The sequence below is a fragment of the Suricata suricatta genome, chromosome 3 (assembly GCF_006229205.1).
Source record: "Suricata suricatta isolate VVHF042 chromosome 3, meerkat_22Aug2017_6uvM2_HiC, whole genome shotgun sequence".
In the NCBI taxonomy this organism is placed as follows: Eukaryota; Metazoa; Chordata; class Mammalia; order Carnivora; family Herpestidae; genus Suricata; species Suricata suricatta.
In genome coordinates this window covers 134,904,907-134,916,403 of record NC_043702.1, presented here as the reverse complement: position 1 = coordinate 134,916,403, position 11,497 = coordinate 134,904,907, and the positions used below count along the sequence as shown (strand labels likewise).

At 54.1% G+C, this 11,497-nt stretch overlaps 1 protein-coding gene across 2 annotated transcripts in view; it reads right to left on the bottom strand.

The window, feature by feature from the left end:
* Positions 1-1,816: 1,816 nt before the first annotated feature.
* Positions 1,817-11,497, bottom strand: part of STX6 (syntaxin 6) — a 54,370-nt gene continuing 44,689 nt past the window's right edge. The window contains exons 8-9 of one of the 2 annotated variants that reach the window (XM_029935258.1): positions 3,210-3,314; positions 1,817-2,300 (exon numbers count right to left, since the gene is read on the bottom strand). In XM_029935258.1, the coding sequence (XP_029791118.1) occupies positions 2,197-2,300; positions 3,210-3,314 (209 nt within the window). In that variant the 3' untranslated portion in view covers positions 1,817-2,196. Of the gene's footprint in view, positions 2,301-3,209; positions 3,315-5,221; positions 11,055-11,497 lie in introns of those variants that run through there. The other variant, XM_029935259.1, reaches the window with a different exon arrangement.

Genomic DNA, 11,497 nt, shown 5'->3' with positions numbered 1-11,497 from the left:
GTGTATCGTCTCCCTTTACACAGATGGAGAGCTGAGCTGAGCAACAATGACCAGGCATTCATACTGGGGCTCTCTGACTCAGGCCACTCGAGCTGCTGCTACGTCTCCCACGCCCCCCGCCCCGGGAAGAGCCTTGATGGAGGGGAGTAGACACTCTGGACTGCACGTGAACTAGACCTGCACTTCTCCCTAAGTAACCTGATGCCAGGGGCCCTGACTGTGTAGGTGGGCGGGGACTTTGGTTCCTCCAGACACCTGCCTGACATCCCCATCTGCTCTGTCTGGGGAGCTGCTAACCAGTTCAGCTCAGTGTCACCCATCACAGGCAACGGTCAGAATAGTCCTACTTAGAACCTAGTGGAGTAACTAGGAGCCAGGCCCTTAGACACGCAAAAAGCCCAGGGAGATGAGAAAAATGGGCTGGAGCTGCCGTGGTCTAGGGGACACGCAGACATGACCACATGGCCTGCTGTGTATGGCAGAAATGGCTGGCACCTGGCCTCTAGGGTAGAGAGGCTGAGTGCTCAGCTGAGGGTGGGGGGAGCTTACCAACAAGGGGCACCCACACAGGGTTTTGCAACATGAGTAGGAACTTACCGGAAGGATGAAGAAAAGGACATTCAGGCACAGAAAATAACAGCATGTGCAAAGGTGTGGCTTTTTCCTGTACCTAACCTATAATACCCCCACACCCGGGTATTCTGTGTCCAGAGCTCTCTCCACAAGAAGCCATCAGATTTGGAGGGCTACACAGGACAGAAAGTGGCTCCAACTTGGGCCTCAGAAATGTAAATGTCCTTAGGGTGACTGGCCGAGTGGGGAGCAAGGTCAGGAGTCGCTAGAGGAAGTGGGGGGCAGTTGGGGGACGTGTGTAGGAGGGAAGGGCGTCCCTGGCCTACCGTGCTCCCAATGTCACCTGCTAGAACTTTTCATTTTTTTTCAGGATGCCTCTTCTCGGTGGCGAGGGGCCAGCGGGAGGCGAGTGCTCATCTCCACTGCGGGGCGCCAGGGCGCGGGTGGCGCCGGGGTGGGGGCTGGGGGGGATGGGTACCAAGATCTGTCCGGTATCAGCGACCAGGAGGCGACTGTTGGAAGGCAACCGCCCCGCGCTCTCCCCGCCAGACTACTCCGCTCTGCTGCGTGTAGCCTGCAAGTCTGGACGGCCTGGCGGGCGATCCCGCGGGTCCCGGCAGGTCGCACAGGCTGCTCGCTCCCCGCGGGTGCGCCCTCCCTGCTACTCCGCCGCCCGGAAGGTGCCCTCCGCGCCGGCCTCTCGGCCTTTGTTTAGCGCCGCCCGCCCTCCCGCTGTTGTTCCCCGCGCTGTCCTTCCTAGCCTCCCCAGGGTCCAGGGCGGGAGACGGGGCTCCGGGCGCACTGCACCCCCCTTCTCGGGTTAGCCCAGCCTGGCTGGGGCTCGGTTAGAAACGCGGAGCCGGCAGTTTGCCAGAGGCTGGGGGTAGGGGTGGGGAGAGTTAACAGGCTCCCAGCCCCCAGCAGACACAGACCCAGGCTGGGCGCCGCAGGCTGGGAAGAGGCTGGCCCTCACTTTGCCTCGGAGACGCTCCGCTGGGGGCCGGGTGAGCGGGTAGCTAGCGGATTGGGGGGGGGGGACTGCACGGTGACCCCGCCTGGCCGGAGCCAGAGGGAGGGATGGGACACGGGAAGCGAGGCGACTTAGGACTGGCACGCGTGGCGGGCGCACAGAACAGGGACTCGGTGCGCGCAGTGTCTCGAGTCTCACGCAGGATGGAGGAACCACAGGCACAGCTCGAATTTCGGAAATCAAGGTTAATTCAAGGGCAAGCAGTCACTGTGCCATCCCCCGGCCTGCTCTGCCTCCTCCTCAAATACCCCTAGAGCTCTGTTGGGGACATTAAGGATTCAATACTGAATCCTTCGGGCAACTCTGTGAGGGACGGACTACTTACCTCTGGTTACAAACTAGGAGCCGAAGACTCGTGTTAAATTACTTACCCAAGGTCACATTGCAACTATTACTAGCGGAGGCTGAATTTGACCCTGGCCCTCTGTGACTCCCAGCCTGTGTGCATCCTCCCTCCTGGAACCCTGTGGGGCTCGCCTCATCTGCAGGCCCTGGAGAACCTCCCCCCCCCCACTCCCCCAGTCCCGTGTTATTTAAGGGCAGGAGCTTGGGTTATTGGTTCCCTGATCTGGCCATGCCCCAGATTCTCACATTCACTCACCCATTTCGTGCTGCTTCTTCGAATGCCCTTGCTGGAATGGCCTTGCCCTTGTCCACTCGCAGACTCCTTGGCCAACTTCAAAAATGCTAGAGGTACCTGTCCAGGGAAGCACTCCAGGAAGACCTGCATGCTGACCTTGTTCCCCTTCCCTTCACTGCCATATAATCAGGTACTAGGGCTCTATATTGTGGCTTCCTCTTTTCAAACAGAATTTCTTGCTTATCCTCCATCAAACTTAACCTGGCAATACCTGGGCTTCCCTGGTCCATCTGCTCAGCCCATTTCCCACCCCAAATCCCCAGGTTGGATCCCCTCCCTGCCCTCCCTCTCTCTCCCTCCCCACCAGCCTCTCTGAAGTCTCCCTCCTTCCTACAGAGCCAGAGCACCTGCTTAGAAATGGCAGCAGCCTTCCTTGGCAAAAAGCTCTGCCCAGCTTTCCCCGGCTGTGGGCTTGGCCAGGTCGGAGCGCTGGGCCCTGAGGAAGGGGCTGCTGGCATTGGCTCTGACTCTCTGCCCATGGAGCCAGGCTTGAACAGCTGCCCTGCCGGGCCTGGAGGGCATCCGGGGCTCTCCTGTGGATGCCTGGCTGCCCGCTGGGCCTGCCTTTGTCTTGTCCTTCTGCAATCTGGGCTCAGGCCCCAGTTCGCAGTGTGGGGCTGTCCTTGGGGGTCTGGCCAGGTGCCAGGTACTGGGGAGAGGCCTGCCCTGCCCTTGGGATGCCTGTGTCCCCAGGGTGGAGGCAGCTACAGCTGTGAAGAGAGACAAACCAGTGTGCCAAGGAGTACAATGGAAGCCCCAGGCAGGAGGCCCCACTGCCCCTGGTGAGCAGACTTCCCAGAAGAGCCAGCCGTGGGCTCAGCAGCCTCCGTCCGAGCTCTGGTGCTCTCTCGGGGGCACGGAAAGCTGGTGGGGGCGGGGGCTCACAGTGTGCAGATGCCACAGCTGATTCTCACGCTGGGCTCTGCAGACTTTGCAGAGTTCATATCGGGAGTTTGGCTCACTTACCTTTTTGCCCATTTCCAGCCGAATAAAAGCTCCCAAACCTTTTACCAGCGAGGCCAGCCTGCCTGAGGTCCTGGACCGGTAGATTTCTTAGTTCTCCAGTGAGACCTGGTCAAGTACAAGGCACCTGGTGTCCATGCTTTATCTTCACTTCTTAGAGCAGTGCTCCAACCCACCGCCAACTCCAGCTACAGCTCTTTCGCTTCCTTGTCCTTCTCTCCTCAGCTTTACTGCTGCTCTGGTTAGAAAGCTTAGCAAAAGGCTCCCGCCATTCAGTCTGAGTGGGGTCGTTTTCCCTTTGAAGGGAGGCTGGCCTCATACTGGTCCAGTCAGAGTTGGGTCCCCCACCTGACTCTACCACATCTTCAATTACCCGGAGCAGTTGTCTGCAATGCTCCATGTCTGTCTGTGGGTATAAAGTGGGCTTCAACAGGACTTCCCTCGTGGGGTTCTAAGAATGGACTGAAGTCTGAAATTTCACTCCCCATTGGGTCCCTGATGCCTGTAGTCAAAGAACTGTAAGCACAGCAGATTCTTATCAATTGTTGGCCAGAAGTTTTAGCTGCTAATAAGGTATAAAATTTGAGAAATCTGCTCCTATAAGAGTGGACGACCCCTTCCCAAAGGCTGGCCAATCTTAAATTTTGTGAAGGCAGCTAGAATGCACCTGACGGTGAGGTGAGGAAGGGGATACCATTGCAGCTCAGAAAGGTTGGAGATTTGGCTATCCAAGCTGGGTTCTGGAACACACCACCCACTGAGACATGTACTGGGGACATGCTCTGCCTGCATCTGCACCAAATGGAGCTGCCACTAATGTTCCAGCTATTAGTCTCATCTTGGGAGAAGGTCTGTTTCCAGACAAGTGACACCCCAGAGGTGCCAAGGATCAAGGTTTATGTGTCCTGGTGGACGGTGCAGCACTGGGGCAGTATGCACAGGCCTTCCTTTCGGAGTTTCATTTTGCCCCAGGGCTCCTCTTGTATTTTCAGTGTGAGTTTTATGAAGACTTGTAGCCAGTGGGGGAACCTTCTGAGAGACAGCAAGTCACTCTTTTGCAACATAGCAGAGCCACGAGTGGTCAACGTGCTGGTGGCTCCAGAGCCTCAGCCTTGTACACGGCCAGTTTTTTCCCCTTGTCTATGCCACACAGTCCACAGTTCCCTGGGCCCGGAAGAGGGGCAGATTTGCTCTACCCACAGGGTACACATAGCCCTTCCTTCTCAAACACTAACTGTAACTCTCAAAATAAGCACACATTCCTCTAGCAAGGCTGGTTAGTATGTTGATTTGCCTTATTGCTCCTGAGCTTTTACCTTTGGGGGAAATCAAGCTGGGGACCCATGAAGCACCGAAGTCCCAATTTCTGTGGTAGCACTGAGACCTCAGCAAGCAGCTCTGCCTGTCCTCAGCTGTGTGACCTTGAGAAACTACTTGTGTCCCTGTTCCCTCAACTGTACGTTCAAGATATTAGATGAGGAAACTTCATAGTTTCAAAATGCTATTACATATCATCTGCATTAATACAGATGAAGCACCTAGAACGGTGCTGGACACAGAGAAGGTGTTCAGATCATGAGTGAGGATGATGATGATAGATGGGATGATGAAGGTCTCTGGCCTTAAGGGACTTATGTAGCCTCGTGACCTTGTCCCACACACAGAATTGAGGGCAGGCTCTTTCATTGGCCAGCTGGGACGGCCAGTGCTCTTGTTGGCCAACACTCAGTTCTTTTTGTGTTGTTTCTCTGCTCCCCACACTCCCTGTATGAACTGAAACTGTGCTGTATGGTATTCTGAATCCATAACGTATTTATTTTGGGGCTTAATAATTCATGTAACTTGCCCAGCCCAAGAGAGTACAACGTATAATTCAGATCTTCCAACGGCCCCCCGCTTTCCGCACCCCCGGCACACGTACGCACATGTCCGTGCTTATTGGTGGCGGCAGAAGGAAGGGGCTGTGCGTAGGTATGGAAAGAAATCAGAAAAAAAACCAACAACAACCCAGGACAAAGGTCATGGTCTCTTCATTTCTCTTTTAATACTGAACAGTATTCTTTGTACAGCTGTAACATGATTTCAAGAGCAGAAATAAGAAACATTACTGATAGACTTCAGGGTGTAAAAATACCACTTTGAAAGACGGCTAGTTGAGATGTTTCTTACGCAAGTATTTTTAAAAAGTTTTCAAGTTTATAGTGTCATCAGTTTGTTTAATGTCAGGATTACAATCAAAGCTATGGAAGAGGTTTTATTATGCAGGGATGGTTTACTGTAGCGTAAATTCCACAATGCGGGAGCAGTGATTCTGAAAATATAGTTGGGGGCAGAATCTCCTGGGGGGCTTGTGAAATACAGCCTGCCAGCCTCACCGGCCCCCAGAGTCTGGGCCCCCAGAGTCTGTGATTCGACAGGGCCAAACGGGCCTGAGGACCTGCATCTCTAGCAAGCTCCGGGGCAATGCCCCTGCTGCTGGTCCCACACCACCCTTGGAGACCCAGCCTGTGGAAAGAGCAAGAACGCATCTACCTGTGGAGAGGGGTGTAAACTGGCACCAGGGCTACTGGGCTCTTCTCATGGGGGACTTGGGGGGGGGGGCACACCATCTGGAAATCACCCAAGCATTTGCAATTCAAATCCTTGATCTCATGTCTTTAGTTTGTGCCTTCTAGTTATTTAAAAATAAAACACTGTGGGTTATTTATCCTTGGAAGAAAAATACAACAATTTAGTCCTGCTGCATACTGCCATGTATTACACATTTGATTTTTTCATTACACTAAGTTCTGATTACAAATGAGCCAGTGAGAGCATATTTCCACTTACAAAAAACCAATCCACCATCATTTATGGCTTGCGGTCTTTGGCCCTTTCCTGGTTTCCAGGCCACCCTCACCCAGGGCATTCTCCTGGGTCAAGTCAGGACACACCCACATCAAGCTTACAAGTGAGTTCCAGTAACTTATTAGCAGAAACAACTGGGCCGGCCTCGCCCCGCCCTGCACGGCCTCTCTTCCTGAGGACTAGGCCGTCTGCCTCTCCCCGAGCAGACTTCACCTCCAGGGTTGCAATTCCCGTTCAGTAGCATGGGCTCAGCTAGAACCTGCTTTCTGCAGGTCAAGAACAACCCTGGACACAGCATCACCCCGAGGGCTGACAGAGAGCCTGGCTCACGTGGGGCACTGGACTACTGCCAGGGCCACGGAACAAGGCCCGAGACCTTTGGCCAGCAAACAGTGAAGGTGGGTGGTCTTATTTCTAATGCCCCCTGGATAATCAAGTAGCTTCTGGGTTCAAGAACTCATAGCCTTAAAAAAAAACAAACAAACAAACAAAAAAACACACTTTCTCACTGGCTGCACTTGGCAAACCAGGCCCATGCCAAGCAGTCGGGCAGGCGACTGGGACAATGACTGTGGAAGGACAGTTCCCATCTACACGGCCTTGGGGAAGGGCATTTCTGGACAAAGGTCACCTCGGAAGGAAAACAGCACCATCACCTCAGTCTACGTCAGAGGAAACCAAGTTCCTTCTCCGTCCTCCCCCCTCCCAGCCATGTTGGTAAAGAGCCTCTACCACAAAAGGGAGCTGTCACATGGAGGAGGAGGCAATAACACGGCCAAGGCGCCACTGGAACTTTCGGAGCTTCAAACGCCCAGGAGCTGGAGTGAGCACGACAGGTCACTATTGGCCGACCTTGTTGCGTCGCCGAGGTCACCGGCCACAGGCAGTGAACACGCTCCCTGGGGCCCAGCCCAGAGCGCAACCCAGCAAACAACGCCCCCGTGTCCGCTAGGGGAGCTGCGGCACGTGGTCTCATTTCCAAAACAAAACGACTGAGCTGGGTGGTCCACACGCCTCTGAGTGTAGGTCAGGGATGGGACCCCAGAAGCCAGTGAGTCTGGAGTTTCGGTCCCACCGAGTGACCCGCACCGAGCTGTGAGGGCTTTTGTCTCAGGGTCACTGCAGGGCTGTCCTCGTCTGGATGGCTCTTCCCCTCTAGTCAGAATTCTCTGGATTTTCTGGACGCAACAGCAGACAGCAGCTTCCCAGCGAGCATTACAGCAAATAGGCATGGATGTCCGGCGTCCGCACTCATGTCCGACGGACTGAGGCACGAGCACACTGGTGAGGGCAGGGGACAGAACAGAGGGTGGATCTCCCTTCATCGGGCCAGCCTGGTGACAGGAGTGCCCCTCACTCAGATCAGGGGCCCCGAGAGAGCACGCTGCTGCGCCCCCAGCAGCAGCCCAGGCCCATCTGAGGCCTTCGTGAACGGACTTCGGTCAGGCATGGCGCAGCGTGATGGAGGGCAGAAGGTCCGAGAGCTCTTTGGTTTCACCTCTCTCGGCTCTGGAGAAAGAACACACTTTTCAAAACTGTTCTTAAAAAACCTGGGAGGGAGAGAAATGCCAGCGAGAGGAACACAAAGAGGGAGGTAGTGCCTGCCGCGTTCTGGAACTTCTCCTTTTCAGACTGTCCCAATTTTGTTTTGCTTCCAGGTTCATCCTGCGGCACAAGGTGAAGCCAAGCGGTCCGAGTCCACAGAGCTGAAAAGGAGCTCCTGTGTATAATTCAGTTCCTAGATCTTCAAATGCTGTGAATTCTCTAGAAAGGTAATGGTCTCACTTTATAGCCAGGGAAATTACCAGAAGAAAGATCTTGGCTCTGCCACCTTCACTTACAGAAGGTAAAACACTTAACAGAGACAGATTTCTGTTGGAGTTAGACTAGATTTCTCTTCACAGCCCTGAATCTCACGAGGTGAGAAGGAGTAGAAGTTGCCAAGTGGTTGGCTACCAGACCCATCAGTCTGTTTAACTCTGGCTAAAAGCAGAGAATAATGGGCAAGCTCCCAAGTTTCTCCTCCTTCGGCTCTGGCGTGAAGATCGTCATGTAACACACATGCAGCGACTTCCAACTGCCACCCAGCAGCGGGCGTGCAGAGAGCACCGGCGGGTTTCGGTGCACACAAAGGCAAGATCAAAGGATGAAAACCTAAAGGTATTTCGGTTTTCCAGCTGGATCCCCAACTCTGGCCAACTCTCTCGATAGTCCAGTCCCCTGATCAACCCCCCCAAATCAGTGAATTAGAAAAACGTTCTTGCGATAAATGCAAGTTGAACTCTTTCTCTTTATCCATCACATTCTGCCAGTTCCTTAGAAATGATGAGTATGTGTCGAGGTGCAGAGGCTGGAGACAGCCCAACCGTTTCCAGGATGTGCCCCTGAGCAGCGTGGGGGTGTCGCCAGTGTCCACTGCTCCCCCCCCCCCCAATGGCCGGGGGCCGCTTAGGTACCCTGTGGAGCCCAGCAGTGTCAGGATCACCAATGAAGCAACACTGGTCCTCAAATATCAACCTGAACCCCTGGCTGGCTCTCCTGGACCGCCATGGTTTGCGGTCTGAGCGAAGGCTTTCAAATGAACACTCATGATGCCCAGTTTGGGCACAACAGAGTCAGACCCAGGATCACACCTGCTGGGCCAGGAGTTATGCCTGGAGCAGAGCCGGCCTGCAGGGAGAACGCATGCAGCATTTGTATTTTCAAGTAAACTTTTCTCCTCCTAAATAATTGCCTGTTCAGCTTCAGGAGTCTCATCTACAATAGCCACTGTTTGGCAAATACTTGAAATTAAGTGAGGTCATCATGCCGATTCTAAATGCATCCAAACACTTAGTAATAAGTCTCCGGATCACAAAACTTGCCGCCCCTCCACACCCACCACCGGCCCCCGCCGTCAGGGAGGCATCTTATTCATGACCAGGCATGTTCCCAACAAGCCCCACACGCAGGACAGTGCGCGGGGCACAGTAAATCTGGTGCTAGGAGGACACAGCACGGCCTGTCAAGAGCATCACCGTACAGGTGGGTAGGATGCCGCTGCCTCTCATCATGCGGAGTGGGGATGACAGTACTGAGACAAGGCCCCCATTTACGTCTAATGAAGACCTGTGTGTTTTCATGGAATCTAAGGACCATCCCTGTTCTAAGTTTAGAGAAGACTACTGGAATGAGTCTCAAAACGCTGTAAAACGAATAACCTAGTACCCTACATCTGAAGCCCTTTGTAGTAATCTTTTTTTTTTTTTGCTAATTTGAAAAAAATAACTTATTTCTAGATCAGATAGAGTTGAGTGTAAACGTGGATGCCAACCACCCTTTCAGTTTTATAAACCTTTTTAGCTTTCATCAACAGGCAGATTTCCTTACCTACCGTGCTCCTAACCATGAGAAAATACCCTTCTTTAAAAAACTGTTACAAACATTTATTAAAAAGTGCAAGTCGAAAGTCAGCTGGGCAAGTTCATCATTGCAAATCACAAAAATTGGGGGAGGGGAGCCCAAAGCAAATACACAAAAAAAACAAACAAAACAAGAAAAAAAATTAAAAAGAAAAAAAAACCCAGTGTGCTGAGGAGTGGACCCCAAGAGACGAGGAGACGAGCAGTCCGAGCTAGATCTCTACCCGGATGTTGGCTGTGCTTTCCAAGCGCAGGAAAATGGCGGCAAGGATAGGCGGGACTCCCCCCCAGGCTCTGGGTCAGCTGCTGCTTGTACAGCAGTGCCGGCATCAGGGAGGCTATAAAAATATCCTGTAGACACGCTGTGTGCATGGGAGGCATTTAAAAAGTCATCAGAAGCCTGAAATTTAGCCTCTCAGCAGTTTCAGCTACTAAAATTCAATTAAAGCATCCATTATTTAAATTTGGATTGGCTCAGTTACTTGAATGGATGATAAAAAAACAAAAACAAATTGAGTTGTCATCTTAGGGGGGGTAAAAAGCCCTCAAGTTCACCTACCCATTCTTGCCATCACTCACAGGGTAAGAGAAGTCTGGTTCAGAACCAGCCGATTCTGTCCTTGCGGTTTCTGAGTGTCACTGTGCTAATGACGTACGAACCACTCCCACCCGTGACCACCCCCATCCCCAGTGCAGAGTGTTGCAGGAGTGACCTAACCATGGATGAGGCTGGCCCGGGACCCTGGCCCATTCAAGTTCGCCAGCCACAGCCATGCAGTTAAAGGCGGTCCTAAAAATACAAGTTGCACCAGGACAGTGATGTGAATTCGGCAAGGCTCTGACCTCCGGCGACCTCACCCACCCTTCCCTCAGCTGTGCAAACTGGGTCCCACCACCCTCGCCTCCCTGCAGGCCAAGCCACCAGGTGTTAGCACCCCAAAGCCTAGTGCTTTCCATTATTCTCCATGAGTTATCTCTACCACAAAATAACGTGCCTGGGAAAGCAATTTTATCCCTGAAAAACGGATCGGTGCGTTTTCGGTCACAGCTTCTTGGGCCTTCTGTCCCCATCAGCGACTGGCTGTCGGGGGCCGAGGGCTGCTGCCGCAGTGGGGAATGAAATGTGCCCGGGAGCCAGCACTCCCGACAGGGCTCTTCGGGACCGAAGCGGGTGCGCCGTCAGAGCCGGGGGAAGGGTCTGGGCAGGAGAAAAGAGCTGCCAAAGACAGATGGAATGAGCAACAGCAAGCGCTAGTTGAGTGTGTGGAACTTTCTGGCTTCCTCAGAGGCCGTCTTTGGGGCGCAAGGCCTGGGAGGCAGGGCAGTGGCCAGCGTCCTCATCGCAGGCCAGGAGCACACGGTCATCCGCAGTGTCCCCGCGGCAGCTGTGGGTGGTGGGGTCACGAGGAGGGAGGTCAGTGCAGGCCGCGTCGTCTGGAGAGGAACGTGAGGGAACCGTAACGCCCGGCGCCGCTTGCCACCTCCCCGGGTTCGAGTGCAGGCGGGGGGCCATGCCGGCCGCGTCACAGCACAAGGAGGAGGACCAGCACGACCAGCAGGACCACGAAGAGGACGGCGATGGCACACCACTGGCGCCGGTCTGGAAGGCAGGACGCGAGGGTTAGCGCTCTCGGGACTCCACGGTCACCAAGGTACAGTCACATGCAACTCCCCAATGCAGAAAAGGGCCAGAGTGTGCCAATGACGGGGGGCACAGAGGACCTGGAACCCGCCCTCGAGTTGGCTGTCTGGGCCTCTCCCCAACCGTGGCCTCTAACCAGCACGCCCTGGTGCCACAGGTCCTTCATGAAAACCCCGTGGCTCTGAGCTGGCTGCCGTGGGTGCCATGCCCCTGGCAAGGTGCTGGCACTGGCATTACAGATGAAAGCCTGTTCGCTTTAATCCCCTACTGAAGCCAAATCCCTTCATTCAACGAGAATCCTGTTCTTTGCTCCGTGGGCACTGTGTGGGGGATGGAAAGAGGAGAAAGGCTCCCACTGGTCACTTCAGGAAGCAAGAGCTGAGAAAGTGAGCTCCGGGGGC